This window comes from Balaenoptera physalus (genome assembly GCF_965194825.1).
Source record: "Balaenoptera physalus genome assembly, chromosome: 18".
Lineage (NCBI taxonomy): Eukaryota > Metazoa > Chordata > Mammalia > Artiodactyla > Balaenopteridae > Balaenoptera > Balaenoptera physalus.
The window spans coordinates 57,550,677-57,578,143 of NC_138899.1; the positions used below are offsets into that span (position 1 = coordinate 57,550,677).

The 27,467-nt window shown below is 41.8% G+C and overlaps 1 protein-coding gene and 1 long non-coding RNA gene across 2 annotated transcripts in view; one reads left to right on the forward strand and one right to left on the reverse strand.

The window, feature by feature from the left end:
- Positions 1-17,749, forward strand: part of TNFSF11 (TNF superfamily member 11) — a 39,465-nt gene extending 21,716 nt beyond the window's left edge. Inside the window, exons 3-5 of the mRNA XM_082435448.1 lie at positions 5,408-5,453; positions 5,534-5,632; positions 11,200-17,749. Of these exons, the coding sequence (XP_082291574.1) occupies positions 5,408-5,453; positions 5,534-5,632; positions 11,200-11,621 (567 nt within the window). The 3' untranslated portion in view covers positions 11,622-17,749. The remainder of the gene's footprint in view (positions 1-5,407; positions 5,454-5,533; positions 5,633-11,199) is intronic.
- On the reverse strand, positions 1-27,467 carry LOC309647779. Its single transcript, XR_014256287.1, has 3 exons — positions 21,259-27,467; positions 3,007-3,141; positions 1-1,922 (listed from the first exon to the last, which is right to left on the reverse strand). It is a non-coding gene; the product is annotated as an uncharacterized lncRNA (long non-coding RNA).

Genomic DNA, 27,467 nt, shown 5'->3' on the forward strand with positions numbered 1-27,467 from the left:
AAGGGTTAAATGAAGCTCTCATAATTTAGGCGCAAATTATGCTTATTTAATAAATGCATAAATTCGCTGAAAAGCCTACTTGTTACAGTGTGACCATAAATAAGTTCATTCATTCATTGGATTTTTGTTAGTAACTTACAGGTGATCCTAATGGTCATGAGTAGGTTTTGGAAACCAGGGGGTAGTTCTCTTTGTCCTTGCATGTGACAGATGCTAAACATGCTGTTTTCTGAGAAGGTAGATCGCTGATCTTCCTGGGGAGCAGGGCATTGGGTCCTCTTTAGTAGCTTTCAGCCAAGAGAAGATCACACGGAGGGCTGTCTGCCCAGCTTCCTCACCCTGGAAACTGCTTCTGGCTTCTTTTGGAGGCTGTTTGCTGGGAGGTGTATCAGAACTACCTGTACTTCTTTATGCAAAGCTGTGGGCATTCTGAGAGTGTAGACAACATATGAGTGCACTGAATGTGTATCCAGAGAGTTAACTTTTTTTTTTTCTAATTTTTTTTTCTAATATAGCTGGATATAAAATAAGATCAAACACATATAACATTTTTTAAAAGATCTCTTTCATCTGAATAATTTGTTCAGAGGAAAGGAGTTAGGATGTTCTTTGTAGTGTCTTCCCCAAATTATTAATAGATGAATCAGAACTTTCTGCATTCAGAGAAACCAGAAGCAATGTCTGAATGATTAAATTTGGGACTAAAGAACTCTGCAAATTTTAAAACATTCTAATTAATGTGACAAAAGAAGAGGACTACTGTGGATGAAAATAATCGTAAATTCAAAGCTGAGGAAATAAATGGAATTGTCCGTTGGGGTGAAGTTTGGGTACTCCTTTAGAAGAGTTTCTTATAATTTTGAAAATTAAAAATATTAGGGGGCCATTCAAGAGAAAACTGTGCTTGGTATGTACATAGCAAAGTATTTGATCTTTGAGAAAAATGACCAGAGTGGCCCTGCTCTGTGGAATGGCCTTGATGGAGTCACATTTGGAGACGTGAGGCCCCCATGTCCAGGGCCCTCATGGCTTACTTTGGAGGCTTCACCAGCCAAGCTCTGAACAAGTCTTGGCAGGTTCTGAGCCTGCTGTTTTCTGAAGCGCCCCCCCAAGAATTCTGAGACCATATTTCCTGATGTTGAGGTTCCTTTTTGTCAGATCCCTGGTCAAGGTGGGCCTCCTTTCAGAGTTTCTACTTCAGGGAGGGGACCACCCTCTAAGAATTTCCTGATAGGTATAGAGAGGGAAAAAAAATTTCTCTCCTCTCCCCACTTAGGTTCACCAGTCGGGGCCCTGTAAATTAGACTGACAAGAGATAAATTATAAGAGAAAAGCATACCAATTTATTTAATGTAAGTTTTACGTGACGCAGGAGCTTTCATTAGGAAGTGAAGACCCACAGGAATAGTTAAGCTGAGTGGTTTTTATACCCAGTTTGATGAAGGGTGGAAAGGTGTAGAAAAATGAGACAGGACAGGACAGGACAGGGTCTCAGCTAAGGATGGTAAACTGGGGGAAACGGAGCAAGGCCTGTTCCTTCAGATTCCTCTAGGCGCCCTCCCGCCTTAAGAGCTAAAGATGCTCCTTTCTTCCCAGTGGTAAGGCACTTCTCACGTGAGGGTCTGTGACCTGCTTCAGGGGAGAAGGACAAAGCCAGGTAGTCCTTCCTGCCTCTGCCATTTCCCAAAGTCCTTTAGCTTAAAATATTCCACTTGCCAAAGCACCATATTTGGGGGTAGCATGTCCTGAACCCCATCACAGGCCCCTGATACTTTCCTGCCAGCTTCCAGGCATAGAGTTGATGACCACGTGTTGTGAAGGGGGGTGGGCTGATAGCTCTAGAAGAGGACTTGGAAGGCGTAGGCTCAAGTCCCAGAGTTATTAGGGGCATCTTTATTCTCTCTTGGCCTCGATTTTCCAGTCTGAAAAGTGAGCTTAGTAGTAGTTACCCAGCCTCTGATTCTAACATGACTCAAACAGGATAATACAAGGGGAGATAGTTGGCTTTTTGTTGGCTGCAAATGTAAGGGATGATTTAATTTTCAACACTTGGAATATATATAAATCGTGAGGATATAATAAATCTAGGACTAAATAGAGCTGTCACCAAGCAACCATTCACGGAAACGCTCAATTAGTAATAATGCTTCTCAACGCCTGCTGCATATTAGGATCACCTGGGGAGATTCTTGTAAAATGCTACCAAGTCAATATCAGACTAATTGAGTTAGACTGGCTGGAGTTGGGCCAGCGTACCCTAAAACTGTAGTCTTAGAAGAATGTTATGTTCGTGGTTGATATCTGTGCATATAAATAACAATGATCTTGAGTTCAAAAGATTGGGGTGGGGTAGGGATATAAGAACAGATATTGAGACTACATTTTTTGTAGCCTGAGGCTATAGACACATCACGTACTTTGCTTTTCATGTGGAAACTTCCCTATAGGGTTTCTGAGAGGAATTGCAATTCTTGGATACCCAACAATATATAACATGAAAGCAGCATTACCTCATGGGTCTTTAGCTCAAGTTTTAATTCATCTTGGGTCATGACACACTTTTTTTTTTCTTTTTTAAGCAGACATTGAAAGTGTTTCTGAATGGCACTGGTTATTGAATTTTCTTGACATGAAAAGTTTCTGTGACAGCTCTGACCTAGCACCTGCTGATTAAATGGGCAGGAGAAGTTCATTCCCAGGTAGGAGAGAACAAACTTTCCCTGCCCACTTAATCAGTGACTTTTGTCTGCTGCTCCTTTGGCCTGGTCTCAAGCTTCAAGAAAATCTCAGATTTGCTCATCTCTGAAATCTTTTGGGATGTGAGAGGGATTGCTCTTCTCAAATGGAGGCCCCAGGTCAGCAACACCAGCTCGTCTGTTAGAAATGCAAATTCTCAGGTCCTGCCCCAGACCAAGCAGATCAGAAGCTGTGTTTCAACAAGCCCTGTGGGAGATTGTGCTGCATGTTCAAGGTTGAGAACCACTGAGCTAGCAAAACGGATCTTACCTTGTTTTTCTCAATAATAAGTGTGCTTTTCTCAATAGAAAAACACCAAGCAGGCATTTGTAGGCATATGTCATACTTTGCTTTGCTTCCTTCTTCCCTCTCCCCTCTTCCTTCTGATGATGAGGCAGATCGGGGCTAGAGGGAAAATGAGGGGTAGCTTTAAATCTCTGAATTACTGTCATCAGGTTCCTATTTGTTCCAGTCTTTTAAGAGATAATAATCAGATAAAGTTACATTATATACAAATATATAAGTATATAAAGAGATATACAATGTATAAAATATATTGTATCATAAATGTATAAAGCTATATACATGTATAGTAAATGTATAGTAAACATTGTGTGTGTATATATATCACCATTATAAATGTGAAAAGATATATACAATGAATAAAGATACACTATATATACATTATATATGTAATGTATTATGTATTTATAAAGGTAAAAGATACACTGTGTATATATAAATGTATAAAGGTATACACAATGTATAATAGGTACATTGTGCATATATAAATCTCTGTTGTGAACGCAGGGAAGACTAAACCAGGAAATTCCAGAAATCAGGGTACCACTGGGAATCCAAAGATCATGAGAAAAGACTTGGGAGATTGGCAGTCAGCAGGGGAGAGAAATAAATCTTGGATGGTGTGGGGAGAGGAGCAAAGCCTGGTAAGGGCCACTGTATTGCACAACCCAAAAGCGCCAGCCATCACTTGCCTGGAATTTCCTGCAGGTGCGCCCAGAGCTGTGCAGGGCAGTGCCCTGGGTCAAGGCAGGGGCAGGAAGTAGCCTTGGATGAGGCTGTAAAGCTTCCTTCTAAAAGTCAGTCATGCTGTGACTTCTTTAGGATGTTAGAATAGGTAACTGAAGACAGCTGTGCTATCCTCCAAGGGTCTTTAAAAATAGAATTGATTCTCTTCTCTCTTGGGGGTCTTGAAGGCAGAGAGAAGAATCAATGTAATTTTACCACTAGAACCCTTCCAACTGTTAACAGTCGAAGTTTTGTTATAGCCTCTATCTATCTAACTATCATCTGTCTCAAAGCCCTTCTCTCCAGACATTCCAAGAACTTAAGCTATCTGGCCTACCTTTCAAACATCATGAGGGGGTGGGGTAGTTAGCATGGATGGTCACCCCAATAACAGAGAAATTAGGAATCTCTCCAGAGTGTTTCTAGTAGTATTTAGATGTATGGAGTTACCAGACCCTCTGCTGAGTGCCTACATCTCCTTGAGTCTTCACAACCACCGATGATAAAGGTGCTGTTAATATCCTCAGTATTTTTAGGTGATTGAGAAGGGATTTGAGCTGAAGTCAAAGCCTGAAGTTCCATCCACATCACTTTACTATTTAATGGTAGCTAAGGTCTTGATTCAGGTGGGCCTGCAGTTACTTACTGGACCCTTCATTGTCAGGGCTCAAATTGAGATATGCAATTACCTACGTTCTTTATGTACTTGAGTTCTTTCTTTTACTGGCTTGCACTTCTTTTTTTTTTTTAATTTATTTATTTATTTATTTATTTATGGCTGTGTTGGGTCTTCGTTTCTGTGCGAGGGCTTTCTCTAGTTGTGGCAAGCGGGGGCCACTCTTCATGGCGGTGCGCGGGCCTTTTCACTATCGCGGCCTCTTGTTGCGGAGCACAGGCTCCAGACGCGCAGGCTCAGTTAATTGTGGCTCACGGGCCCAGTTGCTCCGCGGCATGTGGGATCTTCCCAGACCAGGGCTCGAATCCGTGTCCCCTGCATTGGCAGGCAGACTCTCAACCACTGCGCCACCAGGGAAGCCCTGGCTTGCACTTCTAAACCTCTATTTGTGGCAATATTTTAAGTTAATGATTGGTAATCTAAAAGCTCTTAGACTTCCATGTAGTAATTTAAATACACTGTGACTTTTTAAAATAAAAAATTAACCACTGGGAGCCAAGCATCTTTCTCTTTCTTATGGGCTGAGCTTCAACATTATAACAGGAATTCACTAATGAAACAGACATAAAAAGAGACTCTCTAAAGATTTAAGAGGGTCATATATTCTGTGGTAATTGTTATTTTCCTAGTTAACTTCATCTCCATTTGTGTACCTGCTACAAATGTTTAATTATGTTCAGTGATTCCGTGTTTTATAATTTACATTGTCTTTTATTTCCTCTTATTGTCCAGAGTATTTTATTGGATGGTATGTGTGTAGTCTGCTTTTTAAGCACATCAACATAATTCTTTGGGGTGAACTTCCCTTGATAGCTACTTAGAACATCAAGAAATTTTACTGCCTATGTACTTCTGGCATATTTTGAAGGAAAGAGGATTAATTTATTGTATGTCCAACAGTCCTGAATTCTTAACTGCTTTATCAAAAGAGTGTATAAATAAGATTCTTTTTTCTTTTTATTGCAGGAAATGCAACATGTTGTTAAATCACAACACATCAGAGCAGAAAAAGGTAAGCATGGATGTGTATAAATATTTGAAAACCCCTAGGGTGACTCCTCTTTGAGCTAACATGGCTTCTCTCATCTCCAGCCATGGTGGAAGGTTCATGGTTAGATGTGGCCAGAAGGAACAAGCCTGAGACGCAGCCCTTTGCCCATCTCACGATTAATGCCACAGACATCCCATCAGGTAAGTTCCATTTATATCCAGCCTGAAAAATATTTCAAGAGTAAGTCAGAAAGAGAAAAAGAAATATCGTATGCTAACACTATATATATTAAAAAAAAATTAAAAAAATTAAAAAAAAATAGTTCTGATGAATCTAGGGGCAGGACAGGAACACAAGGACACAAGGAGGGGGAAGGGTAAGCTGGGACGAAGTGAGAGAGTAGCATTGACATATATACGTTACCAAATGTAAAATAGATAGCTAGCGGGAAGCAGCTGCGTCGCACAGGGAGATCAGCTCCGTGCTTTGTGGCCACCTAGAGGGGTGGCATAGGAGGGATGGGATAGGGAGGGTGGGAGGGAGACGCAAGAGGGAGGGGATATGGGGATATATGTATACAAATAGCTGATTCACTTTGTTATACAGCAGAAACTAACACAACATTGTAAAGCAATTATACTCTAATAAAGATGTTTAAAAAAAGAGTCATTTATCAGCCCATCTGAATACTCAGGCCGATTCTTAGCCTGTTAGCAAAATTTTGAGAGCCCTTAACTTCTAGACCAGAAGAAAGATCATCTATTCTTCAGTTAGTCATCCACATCATGGAAACAGTGATCCTCAATCGTGCCGGAATGGACATCATCACTATATTCATTTTCAGATGATCAGAGTGAGTTTATTTTAAAAGACTGCTAGTTGAGGTTGTATAACTGGGAAGGATAATCCCGTGTTATACTCATCTCTATTTTTCCAAGCAAAAGTTGACACATCCGCATCGCTGGCCCGTGAGGTGCATGAATTCCTCCAGGTGGTCATATACTCAGCCATCTCCTGCAGAGTTCCAGGCAGGAGCTCAACAGAGTGATATTTAAGAGGCAATAATAGCCCTCTAGAAAATGAGACATACTCCTTCTCCAGGGAGTTATCGTTTTTTCTGGCTAAGAATTTAGCTCAATAGACTGGAGACCTCATTATCTTTTGGAAATGAGGAAACCCAGAGCTCTATGTCTACATCTACCTAACGTACCAGTGATTTCCATCATATAATCCCCACTGGTCACTTCACATTGCGTTAGGTGAGCATCAGAAAGATCACAAAGAACATTATGATGGAGTGACAATGGAATATTATTGTTATTATTCTTATACCATTTATACACACACTTTGTATCAGGCATTTTGCTCTGTATTCATTATCTCTAAACCTTACTACAACCGTGCGAGGTAATGATTATCATTCAGATTTTGCAAACAGGGAAACCAAGGTCCATCTAGTGTAAGTTATCTGATCGAGGTTACAGCGTGGTAGGATTAGAAGTTGAATTCCACTCTAGTTGATTCCCAAGTCCATGCTTTTTATACTATAGGTTATCACATAAGTACCTTGTGGCCTGTTGGCTTTGTCAGAGGGAAATAAATTCAGAGCGCTTATGTTCCTCTTTTCGTGTAAGAAGTAGATTAATGTGGTTTTAATAGCAGGGCGTCTCAAGTCTGACGGCCTGGGTTTGAGGTCCCACTGTACCACCTGGCTGGGTGACCTTGTGCAAATTATTGGAATCCTTTGTGTGTCAGCTTCTTCATGGGGGTGGTAACAGTTTGTACCTCATGGGGCAGCTATGAAGATTTAATGAGGTTATATACTAAAACGCTTACATGGAAGTGGGCATATAGTAAGAACTTAGTGAATGTAATTTGTCATTATTTAAAGTTTAATTAAATAATTTTATATATTCTATTTTTTGTTTTACAAAAATGATTCAAGGCAAGTTCTTCTTAGAGTTAAAAAAAATCCAAGTTTTAATAAGCAGTTTTGAAGCTACTAATATAGTATGGGCCACAAAGGAATTTTCCCTGACTGCAGACATAGAAAGGAGAAACCAACTCTTTGATTTTTAGATTTTCCTAAACTATCTATACTGTCCCAGATATTTGCTTCATAAACAAATTCTCTCTCTCTCTCTTTCTGTGTGTGTGTGTGTGTGTGTATGTGTGTGCCTTATGGTGGAACTACACTAATTTTCTGAGTGGAAAACTATTTTGCATGTTAGCAAAGGCAATCAAATTAATACTGATCTATCAGCTGTGTGTGCTGTGAATGTAGTCTGCATTTATCTTTTCAGTTCATTTTAAATGGCATATGATAAATATTGCATTAGACTGTGTGCCAAAGTCTATTTGGCAATAGCAAGCATGTTTTAGTTATATAGCTCTCCCTCCGGGCACCTTGCATCAAATCATTGCCAAAAAGAAGGCAAAACTCCTGGTTATTTTCTGATGGTTATTGAGCTTGAGACAGAGTGAAATGAGTTAGTGTATGCTTCTGTTTAAGAAAATAGAATTTGCTCTTCTGACTTGGCCAATGACTCCTTGAGTCCATTTATCTCCCAGTTTGGGCCAGGATTGGATACTTCAGAGGAAGATGGCTTTAATTTTGCATGTTCATTCGGGGCCTCTGTTTCATACTTATTTGTACTTATTTACACATAAGAAAGAAATCAGAAATTGCCTTATACTGACTGTATTTCAAAGCTTCTTGAATAAAATGCATTGGGGAGTATTTTGTGAGGTCAGGATTCATGGCTTTCTTAAGGGCAGCTCAGGCTAAATATCTGGAGAGACTTCTTCTCTAATATCTAATAGCAGTGACCCTAGGGGCTGGGGCGGCTGGGGACGCTGAAGGTCGTCTAGTGATGGAAGCCCAGGCTTGCTGTGTGAGGTCCTCCAACCTGATGGGAGTGCTATTCTCGTCTTTTCTCCCACTATCGCTATTCATGAGCTCTCCAGTTCACACTGACGGTTCTTCTCCCTTTTCCTCTGTGTGCTGTGTGCGTTCCGTTCTTTGCTCGAACAGTTTTCCTCTCTCACAATCCTCTCCCTTTTCTCAGCCCGTCCACATTTGACCCAAGTCCTCCCTGCCCTCTGTCACTGGGCTGAGTTCACCTGGTCGCCACTAATTTCTGCAGCTTCCACTTGGCGGGTGCTTTAACTGAACTTCAACCATGTGCTGTGTGACATGCAGAAATGAAAATGTTATATTTTTCATTTGGTGTGCCCATTTCTTCTTTTCTCCACTACTAAGTGCCTTGAGGGTATACTGCTTGATGCATTTCTTAACTGTGGATAGAGTGAATGCCCATAGAAAGCACCATTCAGATATTTACTAAATGACTAAATTGATCAGCGAATGGATAAATACAGGCATGTTTAGAAGGAAATAAGGACACTCCTTCCACTTGACTTGAGCTAACAACGGGAGTGGTATGCGGTCAGGGTTTCTGTGTTCTCCTCTCTCTTTCATATCCTTCCCTGCCTTCCCTGAACTGTATCTCTGAGCCCTTGGTCTAACGCTAGCTGATCCAACCTGTCGAGAGGGTAGACGTCACCTTAGTCATTCTGCTGCTATCTGTTAAGGGCCGTCATAGGAGATAAACTGTAAGACCGATAATTGATTGCATAAAGGATTTAATACAAGAGTAGGGGAAGAAGGAGGTAACCATGGGATGGTTTGAGATAGGAAACACCTTGAGTTTTATTAGCTCCGTCAATGGATTAGGTGGCTGTTTACCAGCCTGGAGAAGTTACTTTGCTAGTGCTCATGAGGATGTGATGCATAGAGTCTTACAGTCTCATTTTGACGCACTTGGGACCATGGAATGATATTTACATTTGGGATGCTTTAATCTAGGATGATCTGAGGTAGGAGCTCCGATGAAAAAGGGCAGGGCGCTGTGCTGGGTTCTGGAGGCAGCAGTGCCTGTGATGGCTTCTCAGGCTCGCTCGTGCGCCCTCCTGTGGATACGATGTGCAGTTCAGGAAATCTGTCCTGTCCCTGAGCATGGGGATTGGAACCATTGGCTTCTTTGCCTTTGCAGGCATGTCTAAGGATGGTGGGTTGCCCCACCATAGCTTGGACCCCGCTGCATTTTTTTTTTCTTACACTTACCCTACCATCTAGTTGGTTCTGGAACAGCCTGGTATTGAGGTCCCCAGACCATATCCCAGCTGCCCAGTAGCCCTCCAGGGACAATAGAACATTCTCCTTTTTGTGGCTCTCCAGAGAAAGATGCAGGTGTTCACGTTTTCCCAGGATTCAGGCCAGTCTTGAAAGTTAGCCAGTGTGGGTTTCTGGTTCTACAAAGATCTCCCAAGGACCCACTCTAGCCGAAGTGTTGTCAGCTCTGATGGATCCGTGGAATCCACTTTAAGTCTAAATTCCGTGGGGGGATTTCTCTTGGGTGACAGGCAGCAAAGAACTTCTGCCTGGCTGCAGAAACTACTCCCAACCCCATTCTGAGACTCCTCAGCTCTGTTTTGCCTTGTTGAAATCCTAGCAGATGACAACCTTAACTTAGCATAAGTGTTTACAAAATCCTCTGGAGGAAAACTCTGGACTTTCCACAGTATAACAGCTTTTTCCCCACTAGCTGACATCTTTTCCAGTTGGCTAATAGGTATCCATATAAATATAAATATTTGATTAATGAGGTTTATCATGGAGGTAGTCCCAATTTTTAAAGACCTAGTAAAGTACACTAAAGACCTGAAATATTCAAAGCGTTGGACACTTTTCTGACTTAGAAGATTTTCTAGAAACTTCTGCTGCTCCAGAAACAGTGACATGAAGATCGGTTGTCACATTTCAGGTGTGAGAAGGAGCTAAAGGAGAATTCTGGTCTAATAATTAGAAGAGATTTTACCATCCTTTGGGCACAAAGGATTGCATGAAGTTGTGAAGCTCAGGTGTGAGAAGGAGCTAAAGGAGAATTCTGGTCTAATAATTAGAAGAGATTTTACCATCCTTTGGGCACAAAGGATTGCATGAAGTTGTGAAGCTGGGGAGTGCAATGCCAAGGATATGTTCTTTGTGAACTTCTCTGGGGGCAGCTTTTCAGTCATGTGACCTTGGGAGGCATTTGGGCTATTGGAGGAGGGGAAAATCAATGGTGATGAGAATATAGAGTTTAAGAGTTTTGACTTTTTGGTCAAAGTTGCTGTGACCCAGATTTTCACCTCCTTCTATATACCTGTCTCCATGAATTAAAAGAGAAGGTGGGGTCGTGTGAAGTCTGGATATTCTCTTCCTATACTTGTTTCTTGCTTTCTTGTTTCAACTGCCTTTGGCTGATTCTCTTCCTTCAACCTTGAATGACCTTTATGCTTCTGTTGGCTGAATTCCTCCTTTAAGTTATCAGGCTCAGTAGCCCAGCAAAATCGTTCTTGAGCCCTCTGGGAGGAAGTAATCTCTTTCCTTTGAATTCCCATTGCAATATCCACACCTTTCTTATCAGGGCCCGTGCCTTGCTTCCTGTCTGAACATATATCATACTTATCCCTTGTGTACTATAGGCTCCTTGAGGGCAGGAAAATTGAAATTTTGTCTTTGTCCCTCTCAGGTGCCTAGCAGAGAGCACAAGTACTTCTTAATGTACTGGTACTCCCCTTTTAGAAAATAAATTCTGAGAAATTATTCTCCCATTGGAACAATGACTGTTACAGTAAGTCTTTCTCCAACCTCATAGAATTGTGAGGATGTCCTTCTCCTTGAAGGGGAGGGTTTTAAATCACGTGCCTCTCTTTTCCTCAGGTTCCCATAAAGTGAGTCTGTCCTGCTGGTACCATGACCGAGGTTGGGCCAAGATCTCCAACATGACTTTCAGCAATGGAAAACTAATAGTTAACCAAGATGGCTTTTATTACCTGTATGCCAACATTTGCTTTCGACATCATGAAACTTCAGGAAACCTCACTGCGAATTATCTTCAGCTAATGGTGTATGTCACCAAGACCAGCATCAAAATCCCGAGTTCTCATACCCTCATGAAAGGAGGAAGCACCAAATACTGGTCGGGGAATTCTGAATTCCATTTTTACTCCATAAACGTTGGAGGATTTTTTAAGCTACGGTCTGGTGAGAAAATAAGCATTGAGGTATCCAACCCTTCACTACTGGATCCAGATCAAGATGCAACGTACTTTGGGGCTTTTAAAGTTCGAGATATAGATTGAGCCCCATTTTATGAAGCGTTTTCACGTATTTCCTAGGATGTATAGAAAACTTTAAAAACAAGCCAAGAAAGATATATGTAGGTGTGTGAGACTACTAAGAGCTATGACCCACAGGGTACAAGAAGACCCGTGCCTTTGACTCTGTAGGGAGCGAATGTATTTACAGCCAATGGGAGATGTTGGACTCAAGGTGTGTTACAATCTAAGGGTTTTCTTACACAGTGGTTTTTAAATTTTGTAATGAATTCCTAGAATTAAAGCAGATTGGAGCAATTATGGTTGCCTTTATGAAAAACTGCCTTTGGGCTATGGGAGGGGTTAATTCTCTGTCTCTAATCCGTGGTTAGGTGCCACGATGCAGCTGAAGTGGAAAGGGTGTCATCTAATTGCAAACTGATGACCATCTGAAGGGTTAAATTCTTTTGAATTGTTACATCATCCTGGAACCTGCAAATAAATACTTTTTCTAATGAGGAGAAAAAAATATATGTATTTTTATATAATATCTAAAGTTATATTTCAGATGTAATGTTTTCTGTGCAAAGTATTGTAAATTATATTTGTGCTATAGTATTTGATTCAAAATATTTAAAAATGTCTTGCTGTTGACATATTTAATGTTTTAAATGTACAGACGTATTTAACTGGTGCACTTTGTAAATCCCCTGGGGAAAACTTGCAGCTAAGGGGAAAAATGTTGTTTGCTAATATCAACTGTATGATACTTCTTCATTCTTTTTAACTTAATAGATTTTTCAGACTTCTCAAGTCTGTTTCCAAAAAATTAAAATGGATGCCTTGAATAATAAGCAGAATGTTGGCCACCAGGTGCCTTTCAAATTTAGAAGCTAATTGACTTTAGAAAGCTGACATTGCCAAAAAGGATACATAATGGGCTACTGGGATCTGTCAAGAGTATTTATATAATTATTGAACAGGTGTTTTTTTCTACAGGTGCTGCAAATTGTAAATTTTTTTCATGGAAAAGTTATCAGTGGCTTATAGCAAAAAAAAATTCCATTTTTAATTTAGTGGAAGTTATTTTATACTATACAATAAAAACATTGCCTTAGAATGTTATTTTTTTTTTGGTATGAAAATAAATTTATAGGAAAACCTGCCTTGTGATTTTGTGCTTCTCTTTTATGTCTGTCTTGCTCTGTGATCCTTTCTCTCCAATATGGTAATGTGGCTTCTATCTTTCCAAAGGTTACCGGGAGAAATGCAGATTTAATTAAAAATTAGGAACCGATTCAATTAAATTGCTGAACCTCGGAATTTGAAAAATAATTTACAAGGGATTTGTATGCAAGAATGTAGCCAGATAGAACACAGAGGCTTCACCACTCAAAAAAGAAAAGTTTGTACGCCTATATCGTGAGAAAAAATAGTGCTTTGCACAAGTTCATAAGGCCCTGCAGAACAATCATTTGACCTGGAGGAAACCCTGAACGTTGTATCTCTTACTAGTGCAGAAGCATTAACAGTGGATGGATGCTCGTCCTCATGGAAAGTTATGTGAGGGAGCCATCTAGCCCATGTTGATTACTCCACATGAGACAGAAGGAAATGAACAGCTTGGGAAGACACAGGAAGCTATAATTCAAGGCACTTGCCATTTGTGGATAAATGTTTCTTGATGGTTGGAACAGGATAAAAGGAGAAAAATGGCAGAGGTTACAAAGAAAAAAATTATCAATTCTTTTTTGGGGTGGGACTTGATCATTGACCAAAATACACCTATTGTTTTCAAACTATCAGTAAATCTGAGGTAGATTCGTACAAAATGTCTGTTACATATCCCAATTGCTGGTCCCAAATATTCTTCGTTTAAGGAAAAATTAACTTTGAGGGGCCACTGGAGAATTTCTCTACTCTCCACTGACACAAAATCTTGTTACATAGAGAGCCTTATTAGCTACCCTGGCTTCTAGAATATGAGTCTATCATTTCCAAAGGTGAATAACATTCATTCATTCATTTGCTTCTTTGCTGCACATTATTTATTGAGCATCAACTATGTGCTAGGCACTGTACCAGGCACTGGGGATACTATGGCACTCCTCTTGCCCTGCAGGAAACTTCATTTCAGTGGGGAGCCAGCCTAGTAAGAGTGTGGTAATCTCCAAGTCTTGGGCATCTACAGAATGCTGTAGGAACAGAAAGGAGACCATTGAACCCAATAATGGGGATCACAGAAGGTCTAGAAATGAAATCAAAACTGGATAGGAGGTGGGCTGAATATCCATTCCCACTTTTAACTTAGAGGCAACTAACTTGCAGTCTCTCAAAAATGAGCTAAAGCCCAAGGCCTAGGGATGGAAAAAACCTGGAATCTAGTAAGAAAATACATGGTGGCACTAGCCAGACTGGAGAACTAACATGGTGGATGGTCTGCCATGCTAAGAGAGATCCTCTAGAGAAGACCTTGAATATTCAGCCTGACCATAATGTGAATTTCATGTATGTTGACAACCTGATAGGTCAGGGGTATTTAGAGCTTCGCTGGAATGAATCTATGACAATGAAATGTTGGTGTGAACTGGCCTGTGCCTTGAAGGAGGCAACTGTAGCAAATGGATATGCCAGGAGGTCTGGGAAAGGCTTGTTCTCTTTTCTAGTGACACTCAAGGCTTTCCAGGATCTGAATAGCAGAATCCAAAACAGGATCCAAACCCTACTTTTCCCACTCACATGCTACTTTTTACTCCTGCTTTTTCTTCTCACTCACCCCCTTTTCCACTTCCACTCTTGAGTGTTTCAATCCTGTTTTTTTTTCTTTTCCCCTAATGCCTGGCTCTTGCCTCCGAGGACCATTTAGTTTCTCCGATGGCCCTCGTGGAACAGAAGGCTGCTGCATCTGATGGTAATAGTACCCGACCGTGTCAGCACTCAGCACAGTGAAGTGAAGGTTGAGGAGTGACAAAATATGTCAGGAAACCAACACATACTGGATGCTAGGGCAAATGGAACTGTTTGCTTATTTTACCTACTCCATTTCAATCTTCCCAACACCTGCCACATCTGAAGCAAGGGAAGTGTGCCAAATTTGAAGTCATCTCTCTTCTTGAGTCGGTTTTGACAGCTATACCAGGTCCATGAATCCTTGCATCTTCCCAAAACACTACATGCGCAGCCATCCTTGTCTAGCAAATTTGCTTTCCTCCCTTTCCTCCTGCTTCCTTTTGTCTCATTCATCTCCATCAGGCCATCCTAGAGAACTAACCAGAGAAGATCCATTTCCCCAGTGACTTAGGTGGGAACCTAAGCACCTCACATTCCATCCTCTCTCTGGGTGTATAATTATCAATGCGGCCTGGGGTAGAGGTAGTGGCCTGGGGTCATACGTACGCATTTTAGGGACCCAACTTTGACTCAACCTGCAGTTCCACGTTTAGCCTGTGGAGTCACTGGGGGGCCCTCCAAGCACCTGCTGGCTTCAGGCTTGGCTTTGTTAATGGATTCTCTAGCTTCCTTGCAATGAAATTGATATATGTCCCCCAGTAGTTGCATTTATAAATGCTAATTAGTTATTGAGTCACATTATTATGATTTAGCCTTGTGTCCCTTTGTACAATAAAAAATTTGTACACAGTGAGTGTTAGATGTTAGCTATAAAACAAAAATCTATTCTTTTGATTAATAATACTTTTATGATACTGCTACTCTTCTAGTCTTGTATTTTAAAAATTCTGTTTCCTAATCATCTACCCTCACCTCCCTTCTCCTTTGCTGACTGATTTTTTTCTGTTGTTACTGCATCTTGACCAGTGCTCTGGCTATTTGCAGTGACAAGCTCTTTGATATTATCGGATGTGGACCACATACAACATTATTCATATGCTACTGGCTTTCCATATCTGTAGAAAAATCCTGTAGAATCATCTGCTTTGAAAATTCAAAGAGGTAGCCCTTTCCGTTGGCAAAGGAATGAACTAGGGGTCACTTGCTCCGTTTGTAGGAGCCAGAGCTAAGATACCGGGGATCAGGGCTGGTTTCAGAGACAAGAAGTTCTCCCGATAAAAGATAATAGATATTTCCATCTCCCTTATCAGGGTCTTAAAATCAAGGGATGTCATTCTCTTGGGAAAAATCCATTTTCTTCCTTTTCCTATGGATTCTGAAGAAGCTGTGTTGCCTCAAAAGACTGATCTCAACAATCCCATGTTGGTGGAATGAAAGTACCTCATGAGACATGAATATCTTTTGGAAGAAGGCTTGCAGATTTGGGCATCAGCCAGATTCAGGCTTGGAATCTGAGCTCTGCTGCCTGGTAACCCTGGGCAGATAGCCACCATGCGGATTTCAGTTTCCTTCCTTGTAAAGCAGGAGTCTCCCTGTCTGTGTTGAAGAGTTGTGAGGATTAGCAATGGGAGGTGCTCAAATAGGAGCCCCTGTTTTTAACCTCTCATCCCATTTGCTACATCCCGAGTCCCAGGTCACGCACACAGTTTGTCCTCTTTTTCTCTAGCTGCCCGGCACTGCCTGTGTTGAGCAAAGCACTATGCTCTGAGTTGTGGGGGACACCAGGAGAGAGATGGTATTAATTTCCTGGGGCTGCAGGATGGTCACATGGCTGGTGGCAGCAAGGGCAGGGGGGTTGAGAGATCAGAACTGTACCTGTGACCCTGAAATCTTCGGTAAGTTACCAGCATCCTCATGTGTTTGTTTTTATTGCATTTCTGGTGGGAGCCAGTGGAAGGACAGCATTTGCCCAAACACTGTGAGATGCAGAACAGAGCACCCTGCAGAAGCAGAAAAGGAGAGATGTGCGGGGCCACAGCCATGACCTTGGGGTGGAGGTGCTGTACTTTGAGGCGGGGTCCTTGAACCTTCTCTGGGTGGGGAAACCTGTGCTGAGGACACTTGTTCAGGTTTAAGATGGAGTATTCAAATTTAGAAGGAAGACATCCTAGACCCTAATAAGTAAAAGGAGAAAAGTTCACACACAACTCTAGGGAAAGCACAAATAATAAATGAGACGTACCAAGAATGTCCAAGTGAGGAAACACGTCATGAAATAGGCAAGGGGCATCTAGAGGAGTTTACCTAAATCCCAAGGTGCAGAGAGACACTGCAGCAGAGGAAGAAAGAGACGCCCACAGCGTGTCAGGTCTACACTAGAAACAGAAGCATCACCTTCCATTGCCTTCTCTTCTACAAAATCACCAAATAGGTGGCCCATAATCCAAAAGGCAAGTCCCGTCCCCTACTAGGCCCAAGTCAATAGTTAGGGAGCCGCGAGGAGTGTCTGGCCTATGGGAATGAAATAGGAAAGCAACTTGTGGGTCAGAATCCGTGTCGGTTCAGGGATGAGTAGTGTGTGACCAAAGGCTCAAGCAGGGGTTCAATTCTGAAAGAAGACTGGCAGGATACCCAGAAGTGGGTCCGGCCCCAGCCATCTGGAGGTATGGGCGGTGCCTGCTGCCAAGACATGGGGGAGCCCTAGGCTGGGTAGAAACCCCAGTGTCCATGTTCCTGGGAGAACTGGCCTGACAGACTGGTGGGCTTCCTTGTGGGAAAGGTCAGGAAGCTTCCATGCAATCCTGACCCAGAAACCGCTAGAGGCTGTTACCCTCTGTATTAGTGTCCTGGAGCTGCTGGACAAATGGCCACAGACTCGGTGGCTTAAAACAAAAAACACTTATTCCCACAGTTCTGGAGCCAGAAATCTAAAATCAAAGCTTGAGCAGGGCTGCTTTTGCTCTGGTAGATCTAGGGGAGACTCCTTTCTTGCTTCTCCCAGCTGCTGGTGGCTCCAAGAGTCCCCTATGGCTGTTTCACATCAGTCTCTGACTCTGTCTTCCCTTGGCCTTCTCCCCATCTCCCCATGTCTTCTTTCCTTCTGTTTCTTATAAGGACAACTGTCGTTGGATTTAGGGTCTGCCTGGATAATCCAGGAAGATCTCTCAAGATCCTTAATTACATCTGCAATGACCTGTTTCCTAAATAAGGTGACATACAGAGATTCTAGGGGTTAGGATGTAGACGTGTCCTTGGGGGGCCACCATTCAACTTACTAAACTTTCCAAATCCCAACCATTAATTGGACCAGCCACCCTGGTATCCTCCTTTCGGCGGCGATGGCTTCCAGGGAAGAGGCTGGGACTCGGGAAACTGTAAGTAAAAGAATGGGGCTTCCCTGGTGGTGCAGTGGTTAAGAATCCGCCTGCCAATGCAGGGGACACGGGTTCGAGCCCTGGTCCGGGAAGATCCCACATGCTGTGGTGCAACTAAGCCCATGCACCACAACTACTGAGCCTGCGTGCACTCTAGAGCCCGCGAGCCACAACTACTGAAGCCCACGTGCCTAGAGCCCGTGCTCCATGACAAGAGAAGCCACCACAATGAGAAGTCTGTGCACGGCAATGAAGACCCAACGCAGCCAAAAATAAATAAATAAATAATTTAAAAAAAAAAAAAAGAATGAATGATCCAAAAATCCCTCGATCTGTGACTTGCATGGAGACAGATCCCAGAGGGAACAGACAAATATGAGACTGTTGCTGTGTTACAGAGATGGAATTAGGGATATTTTCTTCACTTCAAAATTGTCCTGTTATGACACTACCATTGAATTCAATCATAAAGAGCATTAAAGCTGATCTTTTCAATAGAGAAATGACATTGAAGCTTTTGGCGCTAAATAAGCCTAGAGCTCCATGATGTAAGCCTGTGTGCTATTTTTTTTTTAATTGAAGAATAGTTAATTTACAATGTTGTGTTAGTTTCAAGTGTACAGCAAAGTGATTCAGTTATGCATACATACATACATACATATATATACATATATATATTCTTTTTCAGCTTCTTTTCCATTATAGGTTATTACAAGATATTGAATATATTTCCCCATGCTATACAGTAGGTCCTTGTTGTTTATTTCATATATAGTAGTGTGTATATGTTAATCCCAAACTCTTAATTTATCCACCCTCCACCCCGCTATCCCCTTTGGAAACCATAAGTTTGTTTTCTATGTCTGTGAGTGTATTTCTGTTTTGTAAATAAGTTCATTTGTATCATTTTTTTTTAGATTCCACATATAAGTGATATTATATGATATTTATCTTTCTCTTTCTGACTTACTTCACTTAATATGATAATCTCTAGGTCCATGGACCTGTGATTTTGAAATGGAATACCCTAGAAGCTTGGGGAAAGTGTGTTTTAGAATGAGAAGTGACCTCTCCCCAGTGTTGAAATTAGGAACAGGCTTATTATCCAACACTCCCTCATTCTCTTCTGATACACATTTTTCCACCATTCTCCTGATTTTAGAAGACAAGATGAAGAAGCAGCACAGTTTCAAAGAAGAATCTTTTCCTGAACGTGTTAAACCCAAGAGCCTCCGAGTTAAATTTTAAAAGATGACTTGACAACCTGTTCACCTTGTTTTCTGCTCTCAACAAGGGACTAAGCTTGACAGACAGAGACAAGTTAATTGAAATGTCCCCTTAGCAGGCAAGCTCTTTGGATAAAGATGGAAAGATGGCATCCTTGTGGCATGGCTGTTTAATAAGGTGTGTGGGTTGTGTTTTTTTTTTTTAAACTAGATTGTTAAAAGGAACTCAACAAGTCAGCTGAACACTTTTGTTTGTGACATAATAAGGACTGATGATAAAGGCAATAAGGGCATTTGTTAAAAACAGAAACTTCGGTGTTTCAAAACCTAGGAATTTTTATTTAAGTCTGAAATATTGGCCCATAGAAGTCCAAACCTGCAAGCTATGGTGTCTATAGAGTATCTACTGGCCTGAAAAGAGGGTTCGGCTTCTGGCCCTATACCATTGCAAAAATTCTGCTTTTCCATCAGTAAAGGCTGGCTAAAGGGAGGAAAACAGGCAAACATGGGTAGAAAACCTTTCTTCTTTTTTTTTAAAATAAATTTATTTATTTATTTATTTTTGGCTGCGTTGGATCTTCGTTGATGAGCACAGGGTTTCTCTAGTTGCAGCGAATGGGGGCTACTCTTCATTGCGGTGCGCGGGCTTCTCATTGTGGTGGCTTCTCTTGTGGCGGAGCACGGGTTCTAGGCGCATGGGCTTCAATAGTTGTGGCACATGGGCTTAGTTGCTCCATGACATGTGAGAAATTCCTGGACCAGGGATAGAACCCATGTCCCCTGCATTGTCAGGTAGATTCTTAACCACTGTGCCACCAGGGAAGTCCCAGAAAACCTTTCTTATCTGGCTTCACAATAAAATCCTTTGAAATTTGTTGTGCACTGTTAATATCACAGCCTTTAAATTATTTTTAAAAAGCCATAATATGACATAATCTTGTTTCTATAGGGGGCTTAGGGAGATTTCTGTGGTTATTGGTACCCCTGGAAGGAATGAGTCATTTAATGTCCTGGGTCTACCAGAATGCAGGTCCTGACCCAGAAGTGGCGGACCAATTTAGTCCACTTAAAAATAATATTTTAAAATATCTGTTCAAGATTTATTTAAGAGAGAAGAGTGATTAATATGTAAAGGCAGAGAAGGGAGCTGCTTGTGGCAATATTAAGCCTCCTTTTGGCTGTCCTGAACAGTTCAGATCTGGCCCAAACTTGCATATCACTCAGTAAAAGGACTCCTGAAGTTCATCAGAACCCCCGTAAATAGCACAGCAGCTCCCTGTCACTAGAGGAACACACCCCTTAGGAGCCAAATCTCTATGGATGCCCCAGGGGACAAACATGAATTCCTTCCTGGCACACAGAGAAGCAAATATACCCTTTTCATCTCTATCTTCTTACATTTCAAGTGCCCCAGCCATGAGCCCCTCCAGCCCACCCAATTTGGCTCTGTAAAATGTACACTGCAGTCACCAGTCTTCCCTCAAAAAAAAAAAAAAATTCCCTTCTTATCCCAGAAAAGGGCTTATGAACTATAGTAATCCAATTGTCAAAAATCAAGTCTATTAATGCATTTTCATGCATTTTTCTTTGCCTTGATCAATGATTAAGAAATACCTGCATTTGTTTCTTCTCTTTTACCAAATCCATGCCAGCATTGGTCCCATGGTTAAAAATTGTGAATCAGGCAGTAGTAAGACATGTTTCTTTTCAGGTTTTGAGAGCCTCCTATATATTGAACATTATGCTAGGCTATTTTCATACATAATCTATTATAATCCTCACTACAATTCAATGTAATGACTGTTAGGATCCCATTTTATAGACTCGTAAATAATAAGTGACATCTGGAGTGCGTGTATGTGTGTGTCTGTGTGTTTGGGATTTGAATGTGAAAATGCAGTAGGCTTTTTTTGGCACTCCTGCAGTCACAGACAATGTGACTGCTGTCATTCCTTCTACCTGAAATGTCCTGCCACTTCTCCCCTGACCAGATTCTCACCATCCTTCAAGACCTTGTGTAAGCCCCACATTCCCCATGAATCCATCAGTCATCTTTTCCTTGTGAATTCCTATTGTTCTCTGTGGTTGTGTGTGTGCATGTGTGTGTGTGTGGTATGTGTGTCTATTCTAGTGATTCTGCTTCTCTCCTTTTAACCTTGACTGATATACATACTCTCCAAGTCAACTAACGTGAGTATCCAGTCTAATAATTCATTCATTTAACCAAGAGTTATTTAGCACGTTCTTTGTGTTTTAACCAAATCTAAGACTCAGTTATCTCTTGTCTCCTACGACTTTTGATTGTCTCCTAAGTTGTGGTCATGCTTTCCAAGAAGGGTGTGAGCTGCTTCAGTACCAGGGAGGCTGTTCTCTGTGCTTCTCTTGTACTCCCAAATGTGCCAAGCAGATAAGGGAGGGGGGCAGGTGAAAAGAACTTGATACAGGCTTGTTGAGTTACATGATTGATGAATTCACCTATGTCCTCTGTCAGTCGTAAGCATCCACAGCCCAACTTGTGTGTGTAGCTCTTAAGAGCCCCTTGAATTTTGGCCCCAACTTCCTGCTGAGGCTACACAGAATGGGGTGAGTGGTGGGAGAGGGAATGGAACCAATGGGGCCACGTTTATGCGTTTTTTTCAGGTGTAGTGCCTTACATCAAATCCCATGGCAGGGAGATGCAACAGAGTGGAAAGCAGAGCAAATTTCATGTTTTGAGATCAGAGAGCTGGTCTTGCCCCTGCAATAACTGTCTCAAATTTTGGATCAGACACTTAATCTTTCTGTAGTTTACCTTCTATATTCACAAAATTAAAATATTTGGGTTGGCCAAAAAGTGCCTTAGGTTTTTTAGTAAAAATAAAAGACACATTTTTCATTTTCACCAAGAACTTTATTGAACAACGTATTCACCTTTTTGTTCCACTACCTTCTGCCATTTTTCAGGCAACTTCATAATCCCATCTTCCCAAAACTTTTTATCTTTTTGAGCAAAGAACTGTTCCAGGTGCCTTTTACAGTCTTCCAGGGAATTGACATTTTTTCCATTAAGAGAATTTTGTAAAGACTGAAACAAATGGAAATCCAAAGGTGCAATGTCTGGTGAATACAGCAGATGAATGAAGACTTCCCAGCCAAGCTGTAACAGTTTTTGCCTGGTCATCAAAGAAACGTGCAGTCTTGCGTTATCCTGATGGAAGATTATGTGTTTTCTGTTGACTAATTCTGGAATCTTTTCGTCAAGTGCTGCTTTCAGTTGGTCTAACTGGGAGCAGTACTTGTTGGAATTAATTATTTGGTTTTCTGGAAGGAGCTCATATTGAGGACTCCCTTCCAATCCCACCATATACACAACATCACCTTCTTTGGATGAAGACTGGCCTTTGATGTGATTGGTGGTGGTTCATTTCGCTTGCCCATGATCTCTTCCGTTCCACATTATTGTACAGTATCCAGTTTTCATCGTGTGTCACAATTTGTTTTAAAAACGAAACGTTTTCATTACGTTTAAGTAGAGAATCGCATGAGAAAATATGGTCAAGAAGGTTTTCTTAGCTTAACTTATGTGGAACCCAAACATCAAAGCGAATGACATAACCAAGCTGGTGCAAATGATTTTTAACGTTTGATTTGGATATTTTGAGTATGGCAGCTATCTCCTGCGTGGTATAACACTGACTGTTCTCAATTAATGTCTCAATTTGACTGCTATCAACTTCAACTGGTCTACCCGACCATGGAGCATCGTCCAGTGAGAAAGCTCCAGCACGAAATTTAGCAAACCACTTTGACACGTTCAATCAGTCACAGCACCTTCTCCATACACTGCACAAATCTTTTTGTGCGTTTCAGTTGCGTTTTTACCTTTCTTGAAATAATAAAGCATAATATGCTGAAAATGTTGCTTTTTTTCTTTCATCTTCAATATTAAAAAGGCTACACAGATTTCACCAATTTTGATGTCTTTTAAAATGCATGCTGATATGACAGCTGTCACATACAATCGAACAAAATTGTTTCAAATTAAGTTAAAGACAACTAAGTGCTACTAGAGCCATCTTACAGAACAAACTGAAAGAACCTTTTGGCCAACGGATAATAATAGCCACTTCACTTACCTTGCGTTTTTGAGAGTTCAAGTAAAACAAATGTGCAAACGTGTCAAAGGAAATAAATTATACTATGGGTTGAATCATGTCATAATTTTTGAAGGCAGTCTAACCAGTTACTCAATTGGACCTGATTGGCATCTAGGAGCTGTCCTGAAGTCCAGCTCATTTTCACCCCCTTTGGTACCATCTCCCAACCAGAAATCATTTCTGGGGAAGATTTTAGGGGTCCATGGGATCAATTCATGTGCTGGTCTCTATGTTGACCCAGATCTTCAAATGAATCCTATTTTGATTTGACATTTCAAGTGGTTTTTCTCCTGTTGAGCTCTGGTTTCCCATCCCAGAGGCTGAGTTCATCTCTTTCCAACTTTCATTTTTCTAAAGGAAAGAAGAGAAAGGAGGAAAGGCAGGAAGGGAGTGCATTTTCATCATAGTTACAATGGATCACTTTCTCGTTCCTGCAGGCAAGGTAAAAATGTCCTTGAAGTAGCAACGAATTAGAGTCTCAGGACCAAATCCATCTTCTCCTCCCCGTCCACCGAGCACTTCTATACCTCTCACTCTCAGCCTGGGGGAGCTGATCAGCCTTGTGGTAAAAATGAGGGGAGTCCATGGAGATGGCATCTGAGATAATTCTTCATTTTTTAAAAAAATGATTCTTTAGGGACCTCCCTAGAAGTCCAGTGGTTAAGACTGTGCTTCTACTGCAGGGGGCGCAGGTTCAATCCCTGGTCATGGAATTAAGATCCTGCATGGTGTGCGTGGCATGGCCAAATTAAAAAAAAAAAAAAAAATAGAGCATTTAACGACCACCTCCATCTAAAATTCTCACAGCCTAGAGTGTCTAGCACTTAATAAGGACTCAATAAAATACAGAACAAAATTTAAGCCAATTTTTAGAAAAATAAAAAGTCTTAGAGAGGATCTCCGAGAGATATGTGTTACAGTAGAAGGAAAATTCCCCAATAAAAAGAATGGCTCATAAGGAGAAGCGTTTCAGACAGCAAGGGTTGGTTAGAAAAGAGATATTTTGGGGGATGTGCATATGTGTGTTGTGTCCATGTGTATTTGGAAAGTATAACTCAGGATGCTTTTATCTGTAAGTAAGAGACTCATCCTCAAAGTGACTTAAACAAACAATGGGGGAATTAGGAAAGTTTTTTTTGCATAACAAGAAATCCAGCAGACGATCAGGCTACAGGTATAATATGTCAAGGCTCCAGGTCTGCTTCTTACTGTTCCCTTTGATCTGCTCTCCTTCATGTGTTGGCGTCACCCTCTTGGTGTTAGCAAAATGGTCGCAGCAGTTCTGGGCATCAAATCCGGATACAACAATGTTCAGAGGAAAAAATAATAAGCACGGCTAGCCCAGTCTCAGCCAGTGCCCTTGAGGGGCTCCCAGCAGTGAAGGGAGTAAGTTTTGCAATTCCCACAAGCCGGCTCCTAGCTAGAAGCCAGATGAGAGCAGAGCGAGCTGTATGCGCAGCTTCTGGAAAGCCATATTGATAAGGATTTTTTATACCACTTTTGTGTACAGAAGGCAAACTGGAGGATTTCTCTGCAGCAAAACCCCATTGAGCACTAATCCACTCACAGCTGTGTGACCTTCACCTGAACCTTTCCCTCCGTGCTTACTTGGCTTAAAAGTAATGCTTTGGGGCTGGATTTCCAGCACACACACATTTTTTCTGAAATCTGAAATCCCCCTTAAATGCCCTGCTCTAGCCAATACACTAAGGATGTAATATGGAAGCTTTCTGTTCTTTTAACATGAGCCCTTCCTGGCTTGCTAGAGGCTTGTTCTTCCAAACCTGTTTGGCTGCTCAGAACATGAGATCAGTAGTCATTCTGAGTTCTGAGATGACTTAACAATTGCTTTGGATCAACTGCACGACTGGCCCAAATGACTGCAGAAATTGGTCGTTCAGATGATGGAGAAACATGTTTCAACTGAACAACAGTCGAATTTGTGTCAGCCAGTTGATGCGGCCAAAGCCCAGTCTGCTCTTCCTACCCGACCCCCACCTCTGCTGGTTCCCAATCCCCCTTCACAGTCCTCTCTTGACAGGACGATTTTCTAAAACACAGTCACAGTCATGTCACTCACTGGAGCCATACATCATTTCTCAATGCCAACAGACTACGTGCAAAACATCTGCTGGCATCAACCTCTTTTTGCAAGCTTTTCTCCTAAAACCTCTGTCCCCTGGCCTCTACAGGCTATGCTCCAGTCACACCAAAACACCACCTGTTGGGAATTCCCTGGCGGCCCAGTGGTTAGGACTCTGCACTCTCACTGCTAAGGGCCCGGGTTCGATTCCTGGTGGGGAACTAAGATCCCACAAGCCCCGTGGTGTGGCCACAAAACAAAAAAATGAAAAAAACCAAAATACCACCTGTTACCTCATTGGCCACACATGCCCTTCACACATCTGAGACTGTGCCCGCTGTTCTGGGTGGGCTTTCCCCCTCTCTGCCTCATATCTGTCCCTTATCCTTGAATGTACAGCTCCAACATCATCTTTTGCATGAAACTTTCTTTATTCTCATGACCGTCAGCCAGTTGGTCCCTTCTTTGGGCCCCTGTGGTGCTTTGGTTTAGTGCTCAAAGATTAAATTGTAATTATTTACTTACTGTTTGTTCCCCTCACTAGAGCAGGGACTTTTTTTAAATTCATCTTTGTGGGCATGGTACCCAGCCCGATAAGCAGCAACTAGGGGCTGCCCAAGGAATATTTAATGAGGAAAGGAAGGGAGGAAAGAAGGGAGGGAGGGAGCAGGAATGAAGGAAGCTGGTCAACTTGCTGTCCTAAATCCTAGTACTCCTCATCCCCCTCTCAGGTCTTATCTCTGGCCAAGAATACAAATGAAGATTGAAGGTAATGAAAAGATCTGAAGGTAGCATCTGGAGGGTGTCTAGCTGCCCCAGGCAGCTCTTCAATAGCCAGCCTAAACAGCGTGAGCAACAGCCTTCTCTCTGTGGAACAGATGCTCCTCACTCGGCAAATGTTATACTGAGAGTCTTTTCCGTGCCAGTCATGTGCCAAGTGCCATTAAAAAAGAAAAGAATTAGACATGGCCTTCAGTGGTCTACAATTTAGTTATCTCAATCTTCTCTTCTGGGTACCTCAGATTTCATCACCCTCTTTTCTCACCTCATAAACTTTCCCTGCTCTTTAGTTCTCTGTTGTTTCTAAACCTTGGATGTCACTGCACAAGGTCCCGAGAATGCCCCTATTTTCACATCTCACTGAACCTGAATGCAGAAGTCAGATGATTGGCCTCTTTTTGTTTCTCTGGGCTTTCCTTTGCAAATCTGCTTTTCACAGTATTCTCTCTCTCCTCTCTTTCTATGACTCCAATTTCACGTATATTAGACCTTTCACTCTTTCCATGTGCATCCCACACTCTCTTCTGCACTTTCCATCATTTTTGATCTCCATGCTTCAGTCTGGGTATTTTCTACTGATCTGTTTTCCAGCTCACTAATCCTAGCCTTTACTGTGTCTTATTGCTGCTAATTCCTTTTAATGTATAGATTTCAATTATTGTATTCTTTAGTTCTAGAATTTCTTTATTTTATTTTATTTATTTTTGGCTGTGTTGGGTCTTCGTTGCTGTGTGTGGGTTTTCTCTAGTTGCTGCGAGCAGGGGTTACTCTTCATTGTGTGCGTTGGCTTCTCATTGCAGTGGCTTCTCTTGTTGCAGAGCGCGGGCTCAAGGTGAGTGGGCCTCAGTAGTTGCAGCGTGTGGGCTCAGTATTTGCAGAACGCGGGCTCTAGAGTGCAGGCTCAGTAGTTGTGGTGCACGGGCTTAGTTGCTCTTCAGCATGTGGGATCTTCCTGGACCAGGGCTCGAACCCGAGCTCCCTGCATTGGCAGGCAGATTTTTAACCACTGCACCACCAGGGAAGTCCCAGTTCTAGAACTTCTATTTGATTTTTTTTCATAAGTAGTTTTTCGCTGAACTTCTCCCTTTTGTCATCTACTTTTGAACTGATTAATCTGTGTTTGATATATTTGATAACTTCAATATTTGTGTCATTGTTCTGATTATTATTGCTACATAACAAACCACCCCAAAACTTAACGGTTGCATAAAGCAACCATTTGGCTGGAATCATCTAGAGACGTCTTCCCTCATGGCTGGCAGTTGATGCTGTTGGCTAGAGGTGCTTTCTACCACGGCTGCCTCAGGGTGGTTGAATTTCCTACATGGTGTCACTTTAGAAGCTAAATAAAGATTATGGGGACGAGGGGGTGGGAAAGTAAGAGTGTGGGGAGAACAGTCAGAAGGTTGTTGCTGCAGGGTCAGATTTCAGCATCCAAAATACTGACGTTCAAAGATGGTAAGGACACATGGGCACACACCTCATTCCACCCCCATGCCAAG